This window comes from Rhinolophus ferrumequinum, chromosome 26, assembly GCF_004115265.2.
Source record: "Rhinolophus ferrumequinum isolate MPI-CBG mRhiFer1 chromosome 26, mRhiFer1_v1.p, whole genome shotgun sequence".
In the NCBI taxonomy this organism is placed as follows: domain Eukaryota; kingdom Metazoa; phylum Chordata; class Mammalia; order Chiroptera; family Rhinolophidae; genus Rhinolophus; species Rhinolophus ferrumequinum.
In genome coordinates, this window is record NC_046309.1 from 11153592 (window position 1) to 11173960 (window position 20369).

General features: G+C 38.4%; 1 protein-coding gene across 2 annotated transcripts in view; it reads left to right on the forward strand.

Annotated features, from left to right (window-relative positions):
- DGKI (diacylglycerol kinase iota) overlaps window positions 1-20369 on the forward strand; it is a 382485-nt gene that overhangs the window by 256640 nt on the left and 105476 nt on the right. For both annotated transcript variants that reach the window (XM_033099050.1, XM_033099049.1), the window contains one exon: window positions 12939-13039. In XM_033099050.1, the coding sequence (XP_032954941.1) occupies window positions 12939-13039 (101 nt within the window). The remainder of the gene's footprint in view (window positions 1-12938; window positions 13040-20369) is intronic.

Consider the following 20369-nt stretch of genomic DNA (forward strand, 5'->3'; position numbering starts at 1 on the left):
TTTTATACTATTCTATATACTTTGACTTTTAAGAGGAGAAGTGGCGATTCGTGTCTGAATATTCTGAAGAGCATTATCAAGCCAGCAGACATTTCCAAGTCAGGTTGGGATTTTGGAAAGTGAAAATTAGATTCCTCTCATTCTTCTATTACATATTTTTTTTATAGACAATACTCATAGGACTAAAAATGTGTTAGTTTTCTTAGTGTATCTCGTTAGTAGGCATCTATATTCACTTGCGAGGGCTGCCATAACAAAGTAGCACAGACGACGTGACTCAAACAACAGAAATTTATTTCCTCACAGTTCTGCGGCTCCAAGTCTGAGACCGCAGTGTTGGCAGGTTGATTTCTTTTGAAGCCTCTCTCTTTGACTTGTAGCTGGCCATCACCTTCCTGTGTCTTTACATTGTTTTCCCTCTGTGTCCGTGTTCTAATCTCTTCTTATGAGGGCATAATCAGAATGGATTAGGGTCCACCTAATCCACCTCACTGTAACTTCATGTCTCTTTAAAGACTCTGTCTCCATATACACTCACAGTCTGAGCTACTGGGATCAGGACTTCCGCATTTGAATTTGGGGGGACACAACGAAGCACCATATAACCGTAACAGCATCCTATTAGATAAATTTGAATTTTAGTTTTATTTTTTTCCTGCCACCAACTACGTGAAGATTGAACTTTATGTATATCACTTACATTGATAGTTTAATTCCTTTAAGCCTTTTTTATTAATTAATAATGGTATAAAAAGAGCTGAAGGACATTGCTCTTTTATTACAGCAGATTCTCAGTATTCATCATGTGAGTACATTAAGGTTATTGACCTGTCTGGACCCAACTTTATTTTTCTATAAAATAAGGTAGTTGAACCCAGTATGAATTTTAAATTTCTATTTGGATCTTAATTCCTAAAACATTATTATAATAAAAGCAACTATAGAAATACAGACTATACATGGAAAGTAAAAGAAGTAATTTTGCTAGTCTTCGTGAATAAAAGATTTATTTACAAATGGACTCTCCATCCAGAAAAACAAAAAAATAACTAAATACTCTTAGAAAGTAGGCATTTATATTAGATAAAGCACTACAACTGCAATGTTATTAATGGATTTACTGCATTCAGAGAGAAAAAGACAAACAGTTCAGTTTTTACTCTAGCACTACAATAATAACTAGTATTATATTCTGCGATTGAGTAAAAAGAGCATATCAACAGAGAAATCTAGACATTTATTTTGAGCATTCCAAGGAGATGTTTATGTTGGATTGCTTTGCTGAGATGGACATAAATTTCAGTGTGCATTTCATTTGTAGGAGAACTTCAATTTAATTATACCAATGCAATTGAGTTTTCCTGGTCTTTCATAATACCCTGAAACACGTGAAATGAAAAGAGAGTACATTTTTAAAGGCATCAAAGGAAAATACTTGTTGATGCTAGATTTAATTAATCCCCAAAATTCATCCTCCCATTTTGTGCCAGAAAATGAAAATCTGAGAATGAATTCAGCAAGTTCCAAAGTCGTAGCTAAGATATTTGACTAAAAATGAAAGTGGCATTAGAAGAATCACAAATGGAACCAAAAGGCCAAAGCTTTTCAGCTTTGTATTATAGAGAACTGTAATTATTTTGTTTTTCTTAATCATTTAGACCCACTGCTCTCAAGAGAGGTGACTCATATCCTATAATTGGGACATAAATAAATAAGTCTTTTGGTCTGATGGTATTTTGTCGCCCAGGCAAAGTAAAATAATTATGTGTTTCCTTGAAGAAAGGTTCTTGGCTTATGAATATGTTAGGATACTGCCTTTGGTAGAGATCTGATCTACTTTAATATAGCAAGTGAAAGGATAGAAAAAACCGGGACAAGCAAAAATACCCCAAATTATTTTCACATTCTGTTATGATATTCTCAAGAGAACCCATTTTTTTCCTTCTCTTTCATTATTTCCTCTTAGTATTGGTAGATAATAAAATGATAACGAGTTAACATTTTAACTAGTTATTTTGCATTTGTTTATTCTTCATCATCCAAGTAACTTAATTAGTCTATAACTAAAAAATATGTTAAGGAACTATTTTCTCAAGTTCACCATCAAGTTTTACAGTTATTTTTGTTGGTTAGTAGTTGTAGTGATACAAATGGTTTTTACAAGTTCTCTTCTAGCAGTGTGTCTGTATTCTGTCCATTCTTACACCAACAAGAAGAATGGTTTGAAAAAAAAAATCCTTTAGTCATTGGGTCAGGAATTAGTGAAAGGTGATGAAAAGTTTCCACCTAATTGGCTGTATTGCTGGGTTGGAAAGGAGAATTGGGTTTAGAGGACTCTGCTTTGTTCTCCTTGGATTTCTGACAAGAAAACATGGGGTATTGGGAACACACCTGTGCGACAAGTGGGGCCATAGTTTTCCACCGGCTGTAGCTTGATGAATAGGAGATTTATGATGCCATATCTCTCTCCAGAGCCAAATATAGCCCCACGGAGTATTCCAGACCTTGGCAAGCAATTGTCAACCTGGAGGGAAAAAAATGTCAAAACGTAATGGTGAAATACTAATTACCTACTAAGAAAAAAGCGGTTTTGCAACTATGCTTTCCCTAATACCCAGATTTTAGGAAAGTGTATGTGTCCTTTTATAAAATGTTTTATGTAGAAAGCTAAAACCATTTAAGGAAATGTTTCTGATGTAATGCCATTTATTATCAGGCCAATACTTACTTTCCATTTCCTTGACATAAAACAAAACATGGAATTTTCTCCTTACTGAGCCTGTTTCCTAGGGATGCAGAGCAATTTCTATACAATTCGCTCCAGTAACAACACACCTTGTAATTCACACAATCCTTTTTCAAACTCATTAGTGTTACAAGATTTCTCCACATTAACAGATAGCCATATTGCTTTTCACTCCATTATTGCTTCATACATTTTGGCTACTGCTTTGGTTATTTTTACTTATAAAAAATTCTAAATTCTTGACTTTTTTCTTGTCAGTTTATAGGTGAAATGTGTTAAATATTTTAAAATTATATGGACTCTAGGGTTTTTGGGTCTTTTTGGTAAATATTGTTTTCATGTTATGCATAGACACTCACTCAAATGCCACCACTTAATTCATCAAAGTGCTCAGAGTTGCTAAGAGATGAGCAAATATACCTGTAGTTTTCAGTCTAATTTCAGTGTTCTTATTGACATATGTGAAAGGCCACAAGTTTTTTTCTTCTGTGAAATAACACTTTTTAAACTATCTAAATCCCAGCACTATTCCGCCCTCAATTCCAGCAAAGAAAGTCAATTTCTTCATTGGTTGCAAATAAGGTCAGCATATTACAACAGCTCGTAATTGCTAACCCAAGTGGAGATTTTTAGCATTTTAAATCGCAAATAAACATGAAGTTTTCTCTCGCTCTCTCTTTTTTTTATGTATATACAAATTGAAATCTGAAATGAAAAGAATGTCTTTCTTTCTGATCACGTAAGATCTGAGCCATTTAGATGGCTCAGGAGTACACTACCCTATTATGTCTCATTGGTCCAAGCCCAATGGTTTCTTACTCCTGGAAGTAGTGATGAATTGTCCTCTCTACAACCAGAACAGCAAAAGAATTCTTGCTGCCATTGCAGCTTACATGACTAAAAGAAGCTCATGTTAGTTTTTTCCTGTCACTTTATAGGTGATTTTGTGATGGCATCTGTAGTCATTTTTAGTAACCAGGAAACCTCCATTACATGGAGTTACTTCATAAAGTGGAAATGATTTGGCCCTGGTGTGATGGAAGACATGGCTTAAGTTCTTTACTTGTCCCCATTCCACCAGTTCTTAACTGTTCTTTATCTCAGCAATTTCAATTTGTAGAATTCTACTACGAAAATGCTTGTTCCCTGTACCTCCAATTTCCCTCCTCCTTTATTTCCTGTGATATTTACTTCTATTGCCTTTCATCATGATATTTGTCCAATTTTACTACTCTTTAAGCATAAAAGAGCACAAAAAGAGAGTAAATGGGGACGTAAGGTCCAAAACTCCTAAATGATTTTTCTAAAAGATTGTCATCCCTAGTTACCAAATTAGCAACTATCAGGGCAGGAGACCACTTTCATGAGATTTAAATCTTTGGATGGTATCTAATGACACATAGAAATTCTTCATTCATGTGAATCAGAGGCAAGCCAGAGAATCAACTCCATACATGAGGGTAAGACAGCAAGAACAGAATTACGCATATTCAGCGATAATGCATCAGCATTGGGATTACTTCTTATTTATGGGCTGTAGTAATGAGAATCAATTTTTCCTTTGAACCAGAGTTTGTTGAATGAGCCCCATTCTGGCTACTGATGTACCTTATACGTCACACATGGTTAAGTGGGATGAAAAATGTAGTCGGTTGTCATGAAAAATAATTTTTCTCATTGAGATGATAGCAAGTCGACAAGGGAAGCAATAGCTTAACATAGGTTGAAATCCTCATAGTTAGTACACATTATGGGAGATGGAAAAATAGATACATGTAGCTGGGCGTCCTGTTCTCGGGGAGCTCATGACCATGCGGGGGCTGGGGCAAAATCATCATGTCAGATCACATTCACATTCCACATTGTAGGTGTGAGATGATGGGGTTTTTCAGTGGAGGGGGTAGAGAAGTATACATATTTGAAAGATTTTTAGAGGAGGATGAACTGCACTGGAGAGAAAGAAGGAGCAGATGGAAATTTTGTTGAGAACCCAGGAGAGTGTTTGGAACTGAAATCCAAGAAAAAAGAGCTTCCAGGAGCAGGAAGTTAACCCACAGCGTGGATTGCTGCTGTGCAGGAGGAATTAGGGTGAGAACTGAGAAGTGAATTTAATATGCACGAGTAAAAGGAAAGGAGAAAGTCAAGAGACTATGTGATCTTTTGGAAAGAAAACTTTAAGAGTTCAGACATGGCTTAAAAAATAAATCTGTGACTCTGGTACCAGAACGTGTAACATTAAGTATATGTGGGGTGGTTCTATATAAATGTCTCAGAACTGGATGACTGAGTCACTAAGTGCTCAATGAAATTCACTGTCCCCCAAAGAAAGAAGTGGTCAGGAGACTTTGACATCTTGAGCAAGGCTATTGGCTTGTTTCTTTTCCTTTGAAGCAGAAATGATGAAACTGCTATACCTGTTCAGTGACTTTGCAAAGCCACCGAGTGAAGCCACTACTAGTTCTTCATCTGTGCTTCTCCGCTAAGTGCTGGGAACATGACACCCAGCAGAAGAAACCGTCTATAATAACTGCATACTAATTTCACTCTACTACATATTCATTTATTACAGTTTCAGAAGCATAAATATTTATTAGAAATTTCAATGGAAGCATGAAAATGTGCATGCCAGTGGGTATTTGAAAATCTTCAGAAAATTTTAAAATGATGCTTTGTTTCAACCAATGGCATAAAAGGTTTTCGCTCTTTGGTACTTACAGTCCATTTAAAATGTATTAGCCATTGAGTCAGCAAATGTTTCTTTGATACGTGTCCAGTTCTGGTGCATAAAGTTTACATTGTTTTGCCATTAGTGTTTGTGGCTGATAGTCTCAGTGAATTAAAATCCAGAGCTGACCCAAATAATAGAAAAACGCACTATGGAGAGAGAGAGATTTAGATGCGTTAGGAAGACTTTACAAATGCTTAAGGCAATCAAAACAAAGAATAGGGTAACTCTATCTTGTATGTCACTCCTGGACAAGGGTCCAGTGGAGACTGAACAGCTGTTTGAAGGTGTAATCATAGAGGAATATAGAATCAGATGGCATAGGAATTATTAAATTAGATAACATCTAGGATCTCTCCCAACTTTATAACGCTTGAACTCCATTATGTTGTTGGAGAACTGGAGGGGATAGCTGTCTCAAATAATTTCGAAGTTATGACATATCAGCCACCTCACAAATGAATTCTTGAGAGACCGAGAACTTACTCAACTTCTATCAAAAAAGAATTAACTTTTAAAGGCATTTTCTCTAGAAAAACATGTTGGGTGATGGGAGCTCATGGTTGACTGCTGCTAATGTGATTTTGGTTTTTATCCTTGGTTCCAAATTCAAAAACTCCTTTACAACTTAATTCAGGTTCCTGAAGCATGGTTCTCTCCTCAAGGTGGAAGATAACGGAATTATGAGAGTTTTGTCTGAACTCGGCAGGTGTCAAAAATCCACTTTAAATCTCTGTTCAGAAGCCTCGATTCAATTTGGTTTTATTGTTCAAAATGTGAAGAGGCCCTACTAGGATGTGTTTTTAGGTAGGTTATAGTCAGTAGCAGTTTGAAAATGTCCCATGGTAAATTGGAGCAATTTCTAGGAAGTTGCTGAAGGAAGCCATTGAGTATAATTATTTTTAAATAAGACCCAGCTTGATAGCTGATGAAATGATGGTGGTGGTGGATGTTTCCGGTTCACTGTTATTTAATTGAAGAAAAGTGTTTTATGACAGTTTACATCCCTTTTTAGAAGGGACGTCTACCCTTTGTATGTTCTTTCCTCCTCCTTTCTGAGGATTCCACTAGGATAGGATGCAAGGGAGAGAGAGAGAGCGCATAATCCAACATGGATTTCCTTGCAGATCTAAGTGGAAAAAGAAATGGACAGCCAAATCAGGGTTTTCTAGGGGCTCACAAAGAGAAAAGCCTTAGAGAGCAGCTTACAGACACTCTGATGGCAAACTGTGCTAATGCCTCAGGGCCATGATTTTCTTGCATTTCATTCATTTATTTGTTTGAAAACAGTTATCGTAAACAACACATGTCAGGCTCTATTTTTGCAGGTGCTGGAGCTGCAAAGAGGAGGAAAAAAAATAGTCTTTCATGCCATGAATTCACACTAGAAATTAATATTTTAATCAAAGTCCATTTATAAAACAAGGACCAGTTCAAATGAATTCTGTTAAAGATTAGTTAGAAACATACTTTATTGTATCTAGGATATGACCAGATTCATTTGGGATCTGGAAAGTTCTATTCAAATGACAGTTCCTGGTGTACATCTATGGTATACTTCCTGTCAGTCAGGTGGGAGGCCGAGGCCGTGGTTCAGGAAGCAACAGTGTGTAGTTGGAATTTGTGGGCACGCATAAGAAGCTGGGAGGTAGAAGCATGTGGACAACGATGGATGTGGGAAAGGTGGTACATACTGGTTAGCCAATGGGGAGCTCCCTGGAGGAGGGGTGCAGACTAGTCTGCAGTCGTTCCCTGAATCCTATTTCCCACTGTACCACTACTGCGGGGGTCTCGATAACTCCAGCCACTGGAGAAGACCAGGCTCACTGCCAGTAGATCTATTGGCCTATTGGTAGAATCTCATTTTTATGTTGCTGGAAAGAAATTCAAGCAACTTATTACTACTGTTACTAAATCGGGCTTAGAAGGAGAAAGGTGGATAGAATTGTGATGCTTTTCTGCCTTGCAAAGGGAAAACGTTTTTATCTGAGTAATAAATGCATTACATATTTGATGAAAATCATAAAATTCATCATAAAATTAAATGAGTCTACATAGTGAGTGCTTTCAGGGTAGGTCTTACACTGAACCATTTAAGAAATGTTAACGAAAACAGAACATTTACAAGAAAACAGGTAGAATACTTACATAATTTTAAGGGTCTCCTTTGTACCATGAATTAGGATTTATATTCTTAATGTCTTTCCGTGGAATATTTTGCAAACATCCACAGTCCCCACTTGCACTCTCATGCAATAGACTATTGAAGGCTGTGTAACTCTGCGTCTTGTTTCTGTCTCCATGTCAACAGTCAGGTTTGAGATCTACTAACCACTACGTAGAGCTGAGACTCTGGTTTCCGCTATGATCTTATTATCCAGGACTTCATAAAACAGTGTGGGGCTTGTGGAAATTGAAGAAGCATCAGGATGCTGATAATAATAACACAACAACAACGATATGTTATTTTTGAACGCTACTACTTACCAGGGATGTGTTAACTGCCTTACACGTGTCTTCTCATTCAGGGCTCACTACATTGTCATCAGTCTCATTTTCAGAACAGAAAATGGTTTAGAGAAGATAGCTTCAGAGTTCCCAACGTCAAACATACTAATTGTGGGAGTTCAGATTGGGACTAAGATTCTTCTGACTGTACATCCTGCTTTAAGTACTGTGCTTTATTGTCTTAGCATTCGGGTGTATTACTGCAAGGTGAGACGAAGGAATGATGTGGTATCAATTGTCCGGAAGTGATCCTGGGGAACGAAAGCACCCAGCTCATCCCCTCTGCCTATAAAGAGTGTCCATAGAGAAGAGACTAGAATGTGAAGAGTCTGTTATCCGTCTGAGAGAAACAGTGGACAGTAAAGAAATTGGTTGAAAGAATGAGGTTGGAAGATATAAGGGAGGGGACCTGACCCGAATGGATTGAAAGTCTACACAGGGCCAATTTTTAAAACTGGTGGCATAACCTACAGGAGAGGAGAGAGTAATGAGACTTAGGTGTCAGTTGAATAGCAGTGAGTGTCCTGGGAGTTGTCTCGGTGGCACTTTGCTTCCCTGCCCCCAACATCTCAGGGAAAAGATGTATGTGATGTGGATCAGAGAAGCTGTGTTCTGGAGATTCTGGTGGCCCATGTGAATGACGAATGAGAGGTGCTCTTACAGTTCTCGAGGAAGTCCCCACGGGGGACAATTGGAAGTTCAGTTCAGAGCCATGAACTTCCATTCAGTACAAGAAGCTCAGTCTTGATGTTTCAGAGGAAATTCGTGAGAAGATGACACTGCCCAATTTCAAAGGTCGTTCACAGATTGCTGGGGTTCCATGGACCCCTCATACAGAGCTTACATCAATATAGGAGTAGCTTGTGGTAGACATTGGCACAGAGGTAAATTTATTTTTACCCAGGTTATTCGTCTCTTCCATGCTCTACTAACTTTCGTGGCAAAATTTAATTTTAGAAAGCTAATGGCAGTGCTATTCCCCAGACTCCGAGGGACACCTTTGTCATCCTCCACTTCCAGTCAGACACTAATATATTTTGACACAAAAGGACACGGCTGAATGACTTGGCTTTCATCCCATCTCTGTGTACTTTTTCTCCCCCATATTCTAGATGTCTGTTCCCATGTTATTGATTGGCCTATCAAATACCACATGGGAGAAGATGCAGGAGAATAATGCAGCAGCCAGGGTAGGCAGTGTTCCCCAGAGGAGGCCCAGCAGCTTGTCAGAAGTGTCTAGGGAGGCTCCTATATACACCTTACACGCCTTCTAGTACCTGGCATTAGCAGCTGCTATGGTTTATCAGGCACAATCTTATCTAGGAACAGAATCTTCAGAATAATAATTATATCGATAATAGCTAATATCTGTTGGGCACTTAAAACGCGCCAGACATTTTTCTAAGCCTATCATCTGTATTGACTCATTTCATTCTTATAATATCCCTGTGAGGTGAATACTGTTATTATCCCTTTATCCATGAGGAAACTGAAGCACAGAGTTTCCTGATTAACCCGGAAGTGGAAAAACATTACTTCAAATCGAGGCGATCTGGCTTGGAGTTTGAGCTGCCAGTTTGCTGAGCTGCCTCCCATAGCAACTGTTTATATCGGGGTCCAGAATAATTCAAAGGGGTTTTCCATCGTGGGCTCTCTGGTTGAATTGCTCTAAAATTTGCTGGTGGGCCTCATCTGGGGCAACATTTGGTAGCGGACCAAACACGAGGTCCCCTACTCAGAAAACTGGGTTTAAGCAAACTCCTGCTGGTGTTGGCAGAAGGTGGGAGCTGAGAGCAAGATAGTGGATGTGTAGGAAGGTGGTTGGGAAAGTGACAAGTGGCTAGTGAGAGTCTCTATTTTCTTCCAACTTGCTTAGCTGGCCATTCTGGAGATAAAGTGAGATAATATGTGGATTCATTTGGGATCTGGAAAGTTCTATTCAAATGACAGTTCCTGTTGTACATCTATGGTATACTTCCTGTCAGTCAGGTGGGAGGCCGAGGCCGTGGTTCAGGAAGCAACAGTGTGTAGTTGGAATTTGTGGGCACGCATAAGAAGCTGGGAGGTAGAAGCATGTGGACAACGATGGATGTGGGAAAGGTGGTACATACTGGTTAGCCAATGGGGAGCTCCCTGGAGGAGGGGTGCAGGCTAGTCTGCAGTCGTTCCCTGAATCCTATTTCCCACTGCACCACTACTGCGGGGGTCTCGATACCTCCAGCCACTGGAGAAGACCAGGCTCACTGCCAGTAGATCTTCTGTGATCTCACGTATTGTTTCAGGAGAGATCTTTCTACCTCTGTCTTCCCCGGTCTCCCATTACACAGTAGATAGGCCACCACATTCTATGGCTCCTACTACACTTGCAAGAAAGTATTTGCTAATTACATTCTATGCAGATCACTGGGGTGAACTTGAAAATAAAAGCATCAGGCCATTCTTAATTTCTCAATAAGCATTTGGTACGAACATTGTATGGTCACTCTGTGCACTGAATTCCTTCCTGTCTACTCACATCTAATACCTAACACTCTGCTAGAATTCCTAGTTTTATTCTTGTTCTGAGTTATTGATTACTTACATGTTGACCTACTTTTAAAGTAATTATATTATTTTTCTAAAAATGATGAAACCCAATGTAAAAAAATCCTCAAATCTCATCACGTGGAGATAGCCACTGGGGACCAGCTTGTTGAACATTCTCTCCAGACATTTCTCTACACCTACATACTCCAAGATCCCACGATTTACGTGAAGGAGATTCTGCCATATATAATTTCCCTTGAACTTTTTCACTTAACAGTATGTTATCATCATACTTTCCTCTAAATAAACGTAGACCTACATACTCATTTGTAATATTTGCTCTGCATTCTCTTGTTTGAATGTACCCCAGTGTACTTAACCGTCCCCCAGTTGAGTGCTTATTGATAAAGAAAAGAGTCTGAGCACTACATAGAGATCTTCTGAGTGACCTGACTCTGTCATCTAGGCTCTGTGGCTTTGCCGTCAAACCCATGGGGATCTTGGCATCATATAATATGAGGAGCATGAAGCTGATGAGTGAAGAGTCCAAGACTGCTCTCAGCTCTGCCTCTTAGTAACTATGTGACCATAAAATCACTTTCTGTTTCTGAACCTGTTTTCCTATCTGTAAATGATGGTGGGGGTATGCGTGATGTTTAAGGTCTGTCCTACTAATTATAAATAAGGTGTCAAGCCATACCTCCAATCACAACTCAAACACGCATGTCAGCTTTATTTAGCAATGCCCATCAGTGCCCAGTGCAGGGCCCAATATAAAGTAGACACCTGATAAACACACTTGGCTGAATGAACCAATGCGACTATTGAATCTGTTTCTCAGCTTTCCCTCAGAAACATCCATCGTATGGTTTTGTACTGGCTTTCTTTTTAATCCAGTAAACCTTAGATATTTTTATCTGTCTACCATCTTTCTTTAGAATTTGTGCACTTATATCTAAAGCTCTGTGTGTGTGTGTGTGTGTGTGTATTGGGGGGAACTATGTATGGCTGTGCACATATGTATCTGAAGTTGGATGTATAAGTGTTTTTTGGGGGTGAATAGAGTGGGTGTCTATATAAAGGAACTCACTATACTTTGCCCTAAAATGAGGTTTTAGACAAAGATAATAATTAGATTATTTTTTCTCTCCCTCTTCCCAAGTTGCAATGAAATTAAATGTGTGTGTGTGGGGAGGGGGGGAAGGTGTTTGAGGTGGCAGTAGCAGTATTCTGACAATATTTTAAAAGTATCACTCCTTTCTTCCATCCTTTTCTTCTTTCTTCTCTCTCTTCCTCCCCTCCCTCCTTTCTTCCCTTCATCCTTCCGTTTCTTACCTTCCTCCCTTCCTTCTTTTTTCCTTTCTTCTCTTTCCCTCTTCTTTTTCCTTCCTTTTTTCCTTCCTTCCTTCCTTCCTTTGTTGAAACAAATTGCAGAGTACTGCTATTCTTTCTACTTTACTCAGTTGTGACTTTTATCCCATAATATAAGAAAAGAGAAACAATCCTCTATTGCTTATACCAATGAGATCTAAGTATAAGACAATATTAAGGACAGGTGGGGATTGTGTTATATTAATATATTGAAGAAATATATTGATCTATAGTGGTGATGATGAAAATTAAATTGTTTTTACTCAACTACTTCCCATAATTAAACTATTTTGAAAATATTAGTTAAGAACATCCAAGGAATCTGGGTAAAGATGTTGTGAAGATGAACAGGCTGCTTCAGAAAGTTTGGTACTACTCCTTTCATTGTTTCATATTCTGAACCAACTAGTTTGGATTGAATTCTTTTAAAATGAATTACATACATCATTCATTTCCCAAGGAAAGTACACTGTACATATTCATTTTTGTTTTCATTTTGGGGTGCTCTGAGGCACCATCACAGGCAGTGTTTATTGCAATATGTTCTGACTGAGAAGTGTTCTCAGAGACCGTTAGGGTGTGCAGGGCTATTTCCATCTCAGTCCTATGCTTTCTGGATTCCTGGTCTGCTTTTTTTTTTTGTCTCTTCTGAGGGTCACGCTGCCATGTTTGGCTGTTGCGGCATATTTGCCGACAGCAGTTCTTTAGAGCTCTGTGCCACTTCAGACTAGTTCAGACTCATTGCATGTAATTTACTGCGGAACTAAACACATAATTGTATTAGAACTTTTAATCAGTTAATAGCAAAGTTGATACAAGTGGTTTCCAGAAGCTTTTTCTGCTTATTTCCATGTTCTTACCTAAATTCCAGAAACTTGTGGTTTCTGGAGAAGTATTCTCCAGATAATTGCTGTAGTCTGGTCAAGAACCCACAGTTCTGGTTCGAACGTGAACTTTTTCTTCTAAGCGTGAAGAGAGGATATCGCCTTTACTCCCTCCAGGGGCATGTAACTCCCAATTCCACTCTCATTCATGTCTGACTATGTGGTTCTTGTTTTGCAGTCCCCAGTCTGTTCCAGACCGCCTAAGGATCCGAGTGAACAAAATCAGTTTGCAAGACTACGAAGGCTTCCACTACGACAAAGAGAAGCTCCGGGAAGCTTGTAAGTTGCAAGTGCCTCACTGATTTCATGTGATCGGCCTCTGGTCAGCTTCTTGGTCCTCCTAGGTTTGATGGTTAGACTCATCTTGTGTCTGAAAACCATGGTCAGAGAGATGCAGGGAAGGATAGGAACTCGGGAATCCCAAGTGATGGTACGTGGGCTGAAGAAAATGGAACTGGAAAAGGAAAGCAGAGAAGAAAATTATTCTTCTCAAGAAGCCAAGTTAGGGTCTCTTGGTTTATGAACCACGTTAGTCTCAGGTTTATCTAAAATGAGAAAGTGGAAAGTTGGTGACACCACATGGTGGAGTAACATCTAGAAAACTCTTGAGCAGCATAAGTGTCTTCCTGGAGCCAGCATTACAAACACTGTCCTCAGTCTTCATGCAGGTGTGACAAAGTTATCTATGAAGACATGTCCTACACTTCTAGCTATTTTGTGTTTGTCTGATATCAAAGAATGGCCCACAGAATACTCCATGCCATGATAAAGTGATTCATTGATGATGAGGTGCCATTGTTTCCGAAATCTTAAATCGACTCAATATATGAATTACTTTTTAGTGTTCATACTTTCCATATACTTCTTTAAATATAGAACTAATGTTTAGTTTACCCCATCTGTCATTCAGTGTTTATTGGGCACTTTTTACATTCCAGCCACTATTTTAGATCCCTTTATATCTAAGTATCTATCTGTATCTAAATACCATGTCTATATCATGATATATGACATAACTGGGTAAAGGAGGCCAGATGATATTAAGACCACAGGTGTGTTAGATGTTAGAGTCCTGGACTCCTTCATAATTGTGGGGGCCAATAGTCAAATGCAATCAAGTCAGAGAAGATCAGGGCCAGTGCCCAAGGGCACAGGCAGGGATGCCAATAAAAAGACATTTCATATAGAACCAGAGATTTATGAATGAAAACTGCAAACTAGCTCCAAGCGTGGGCCTGCCTTGGAATTGTAGAAGACGCAAGTAGATAAAACTGGTAGGAATGGAGTAGGGGAGGTATTCCTGGGATAATGACTTCCAAGCTCTGCTTCCCGTACCTATAATGTGGAGCGGAGTTGAGTGGGTGGAAATCCTGAAATCCAGGGACACCGTCAGGGGTGTGTGCAGGAAACTTCAGATACGGAGGGGGCAGTGAGCAAAGATACATTTCCACGGTAGTCCCGTCACTGAACTTACCAGGGAATTCTGCATGAAATTACTGCTTCCTCAGCTCCCGCCACTGCTTCAGCTTCCTCAACCTCTTGGTTCTTTTCCTTTAACATCAATACCCTTTAGTTTCTCCCTAGCCTAGTCACTTTGTCCTTCACTCTTACTTCTTTTGGTAGGAAAGTTTGAGGTGGAAGAGGAGCAAAAAGCAGAAAACCTCTGCTCTTCTCCCTTCCATAATTGACAGATTATGTTTTCTAATGTAAATGACATAATAAGTCACAGACTAGCACTAAATCTAATTTAACCCATAATGTGATGGACAGATACGTTTGCAATGGGAGGTGTAGCTACGATGTACATGAAACTGACTTTTAGAGATTACTAATTATAAAGAAAAGTATTTTATGTTATTTCTCATTTCAAACTTCTGAACAAATAGTTTAAACAATATTTGAAAACTGAAAAAAGAGAATGGGTTTCATGTTAGTAATATTTTTAGCCTGTCACCAATTCTGAAGGATGTCAGTTGGGAGTGGAGAAGCATTTCGCATTTTTGGCTAAAGTGGGATTTGAGGCTTATCTGTAGATTTCAATGATCTGTTCTATCTTTTCTGTGCGTTATCTGTCCACCATTGCCAGAGGTAGTTGTGTTTTGAGTTTTTACAAGAAGATGACATTTTCTGGCAAGTGTTTTTCTCATCACATCCTATGTGATAAAACTTATACGTGAAGAAACTTCCCATATCAAATTGGGGGCGACGACTTGGTATAAATATAAATCCAACAAACTCAGCAGTGTCTTTGAGACCCAAAAGAAATAAGAAACACTCAAAGAGGGAACCAAGGAGTTATATCTTTCTCAAGATTTGGGTTTGAAGAAAACAATGTATTAATTAGAAGTAAAGGTGGCCTACACAGTCATTCTACTTTTAATATATGGTGACTATGTTTCTTTTTTTTTATTAAAGTTGATTGGTGTGACAATTTTAGTAAACTTACGTAGGTTTCAAGTGTACAATTCTGTATCACATCATCTATAAATCACATTGTGTGTCCACCACCCAGAGTCAGTTCTCCTTCCATCACCATATATTTGATCCCCCTTACCCTCATCTACCACCCCCCACCCCCCTTACCCTCTGGTAACCACTAAACTATTGCCTGTGTCTCTGAGTTTTTGTTTCTTTGTTTGTCTTGTGCCTTTGCTGCTTTCAGTTTTATATCCCACATAACAGTGAAGTCATACGGTTCTCTACTTTTTCTGTCTGACTTATTTCACTTAGCATAATAATCTCAAGATCCATCCATGTTGTCACAAATGGCACTATTTCATCTTTTTGTATTGCTGAGAAGTATTCCATTGTGTGTGTGTGTGTATATATATATATATATATATATACACACACACACACACACACAATAGTGATGACGTTTCTAACCTATATTTGCTCAGGAAAGTTTGCCCTTTGGGTTATTATTTATTTCTTACCCCCATTCTTTCACTGAGCTCCAACATGTAGCTGAGCACAGATTCATGGGAAAACTGGCAGAGCTCACATTGAATCTAAAAGCAAAAATCAATTCAAGTCCATACATGATATACATGCCAAAAAGCAGATACGTGATTTCAGAAGCACAAATTAAATGAAATGCATCTAGATGGGTTCATCTAGATAAAAGAAATTCTAGGCATGCACTTTGACCGACATCTCAGAAGACCAAAGGGAGTGAATTTTCTTCGGTCATTTATTTATTGTGAACATTCAAAATGCAAACTGGAGCAGTACCGCGTTGCTGGGTTTTAAAAATTAGTCCCGTTTCTCAGTAATATACCGCGTGATTCATCTAGGCAGCACGGGCTGTTTGCCATCACTGTTTAATAGAATCTTGCTCACAGGGCTGGGTCATTATTCATATGAGATTACAGATCGAATGTTTGTTGTTGAACAAAATCTTGCTTCTGTCTGTAAGGCAGGACTCCATGGTAATTACAGGATGACAGCTCTTTTAATTGCCCTGCTTATTTTAGTGTAGAAAAAGATGACTGTGCTATTTCACATACTTTGCATCCCTCTTTCATTTCAGGTCACCTGGTGGGCATCCCCCCTAAAATAATAATACAGAAAGGGTTAGTCTTTGCCAGTCCCCCCCTCAGCCCCTGGTGGTGAGTTTCAGACTTATTGAAAGGAATTAGAGTCTTAGTCACTGGATTTATGAATTATTAACCCTCAAGATAATGGTTACGATGTCTAAGGCAGGAAAGTCTATTCAACTGAAGAGGTAGAAAATGAAGAGAAAGTGACCTTGTTTAAAAAAATTCTTAAAGTCAATCAATAATAATGACAGCAGAAACTCACTCTTATAACCTGAATAAAGTATATAAATGAGCGCATAATAAACCATGTAATCATACAGTTGTCGAAGCCCAAGACGGGCTGCCCCAAATGATCCCACAAAGGATATTGATTATTTTGAATTAAAGTTACTTACTTAAGAAACTACCAGAGCAAGAAGAATACTGAGCTCTCTGTACCCCTCAAAACAGGAAATAAATCTCCCAGGTGAGAGGTACCGTCCTTGCACTTGGAGGCAGAGAATCCCCTTGTCATTAGAATTGAAGAACCCAGAGCCGAAGAGTCTGTATAAACAAACCTTATTGCTTCTTGATGAATTTACTACCCAAGCCCAAACTTTGTTTGGATTCCTCAATAATGAATACTCAGACCTTGCTTAGATTCCTTTCTAATGACACTAAGTTATTTTTTCATAGTGTCAATTCCTTCACAAATTTGTTTCTTTGTCTAAAAAGTATAAATAGGTATCTGATTCAATCATTTCTTTGAGCCTCATTTTATGATCTGTGCAGGATATTACAACTACCCATGCATACACATTAACTTGATTTTTCTCCTGTTAATTTAGCCTCGTGTTATTTGTCCTATTTTATTATTAGTCCAGCTGTAAGAACTGAAGAATGGTAGGGGGTTGAGGTCGGGAATTTTTCCCTTTCCCAGTAAAGTCTAGGGAAAGGATAATCAGTTTTGAAAATCTTGTTATATTTCTAACTTGAAAATAGTTTCACTGATACATGGCATAGATTTTTATATCTAGAATAATTGGACACTGGCCATGACTTAAGTCTATCCCGTGTAAGCTGGCTAAAGTTAACTTCTTGCATTAGCTCACCCAGGATTTCTGAATTGCTATGTTAATTCATACAAGTCTAGGGCTTAAAACAAAAAGCAAAAACCAGTTTAAACAAATTAAAAACTGATGGAGCCTATAAAGATAGAAGGGGACTAACATTTGTTGTATAACCAATATAGCATTCAGCAACCCTTTTACGTACATTAGCTCAGTATAACGGATAGTACCTGGATATTTATACTGCATACCTATGTAACGTATAACATATAATATCTCAGTCTGCTATTCTCTGGTAAAGACTAATGATATTAGGATTGCCTTCATGGAATTTCCCTGACTTTTGTTTACTGACTTAGAAGAGTCCGAAATGATTGGTTCTGAATCTCAGCTGCAACCTTGACAAAGTAATTCATTTCTCTGGTGACCAAATCTCTCATTTCTAAAATGAGAATATAATTGCCACCTCATAGAGTCCTGAGGGTTAAATCTAATCTTGTATATGAAACCCCTGGAGCGCAGTCAGGCACATAAGCATATTCTCCGAAAATGGTTGCCATGATTGTGGTGGTGGTTATTGCCAAAGAAGTGCTACTGTCACACCACCCCTCAGTTTCAGGGCCGGAAGTCAGGCTCAGAGCAGCTGACCTCTTCTATACATAGCTCTTCAAGGTGCTTCCTCAAGGTGCTTCCTCACCTTCAAAAATAGAATGGAAAACACTGATAAATATCATGGAACGATTCGGGGGAGAAAATATAAGTAATCATTCCATTTACTTTTGTTGTGTCTACTAGTACAGGGGATTGCTCTGATGGCAAGGTATGAAACCTGACACATGTAAACACTGAATGGCTGTATTTGGTGATCTGGCCAATTATCAGCCAATTCCATTTCTTAAGTTTTAATACAGTCTCATAATTGCGTCCTCTGGTGTCCATCACTGAATTTTTTTTTTAAAAGGAAACCTTTTTATTTTGGAATAATTTTAGATTTATAGACATGTTGCAAAGGTACTACTGGGAGTCCCTGGATATGCTCCCCTAGCTTTCCCCATTGTTAAACATTTTATACCATGGTACCTTTATCAATGAAACTGATATTTCTTTCTTGCTATTAACCAAACTCTGGACTTTCTATTCCAGGATCCAATCTAGGACATCACTTGGCATTGGGTTGATATGTCTTCCAAGTCTTCTCTGGTTTGTGACAGCTTCACAGTCTTTCCTTTTTATTATTATTATTTTTTTCTTTTTCATGACCTTGATGGTCTTGATGAATATTGGCCAGCTATTCTGTAGAATATGCCCTGATCTGGCTTTATGTGTTGTTTTACTCTTAATTAGACTGGAGTTATGGGTTCCTGGAAAGAATACTGCAGAGGTGACGTACCCTTCTTGTCCCATCTTACCTGGGGGTTTATCTGATACCCTCATGACATCCTGGTGATGGCAGCCTGGTCACTTGATTAAGGTTGTATTTGCTAGCTTTCTCCACTGTCACGTTACTATTTTTTTTCCCCTTTCCCTATGCTGTTCTTTGTGAGTGAGTCACTAAGTCCAACCCATCTTTACACTGAGGGGAGGCAGATCCCTGGATTTTGCATTGTTTCCAATTTCCATATTTGACTTCAATTTAATAAATATGCAAAAAAGTGTAGAGCCATTCACTCATTGATGCATCCATGCTTCCAAAAACTATACATTTGTGTCAATTCTATGCTAGATACCACGCTAGGTGCTAGGCATTGAAAGATGAAAGTGGGAATCTAACATTACAATGTCATTTATTCAGTACACATTTATTGAGTGATTGAGCAAACAGTGATGAGAAAAAAACCCAGAAATCGCAACACAGAAATAGCCCCAGATTTGCTGGAGCTTCTTACTCTGGTGACAATGACAACGCTAGGGTTATGGGAACACTATGTACCTATTTTTCTAGCAAACATCACTTAAATGGAATATATAAGCAAGGATAAGAAAAGCTAATCTAACCTCTAATTAGTTGTATGACCTTGGGTAACGCATGTATCCTTTTCAGGTTTTAGTTGCCTTCTCTGCTAACTGCAGTTGTGAAACGTGCTAGTTCCTCAGAACACACTATATTATAATAAATCCTTAACCCTATGTAAATAGAAATTTACACAGAATTTAAAATTTTTCCTCCTGAAGTGCTTTTAAAACTCCGGCATCACTCATTATAATGAATGCGAGCATTGGAAAATCGTGTAAGTGCATTTTGCTTCATGACTTTGCTAGAAACACTGATTTTTTTTCTATCTATTGCTTCATCTAAAATTGAATCTTTCCCCCTCATTTAACGAGTTGACAACCGTGCTATTCAGTAGAGATTAGACCTTGTTTGCTGGAGTTTGGCCTTCCATTTTGAAATCTGAGTGAAATGACATCACTCTGTCCTCCGAAAGGTTCTGGCCATCCCTTTGTGAGTGTGTTTATGTTGACTCTTATTTTCACAAGTTAACATTTACCTGAGTTTGTGCTTAGTTTGTTTACTGTTATTCTCTATCTTTTGTCTGTATCTTATATGTATTTTTTAATTAAAAATGTAATAATAAATAACAACAATAATAGTTAATGTATTGTGCTATTACTGTGAGCTAGGAAATGTCTCAGCCTTTCTATACATTATCATTCTCCCAGCATCTCTGTGTGATAGATAACATTGTTCTCCCCATTTTACATAGAGAGCAACTGAGACACAGAAAACTTAAGGAAACTGTCCAAAGGCCTGGCATTCTGAGTACTTACCTAATCACTATGCTCTCTGTTTCCTCCCAATAGTTCTCATTTTCATCTATAAAATACCTTTAATAGCACATTTGTTGTAAAATCTTTCACGATCCCATTTCAAATGCTGTTTTGTGTTTAAACTGACTTTGCCTTACTTTAGCATCCTCTGGTTTCTCGGCCAGGTTTCTGTCTGGGGGCCTCCTACCACCCCCAAATAAATTATTCATAAACTCAACAAGTATTCATTGACCACTTACCGTATTTCTG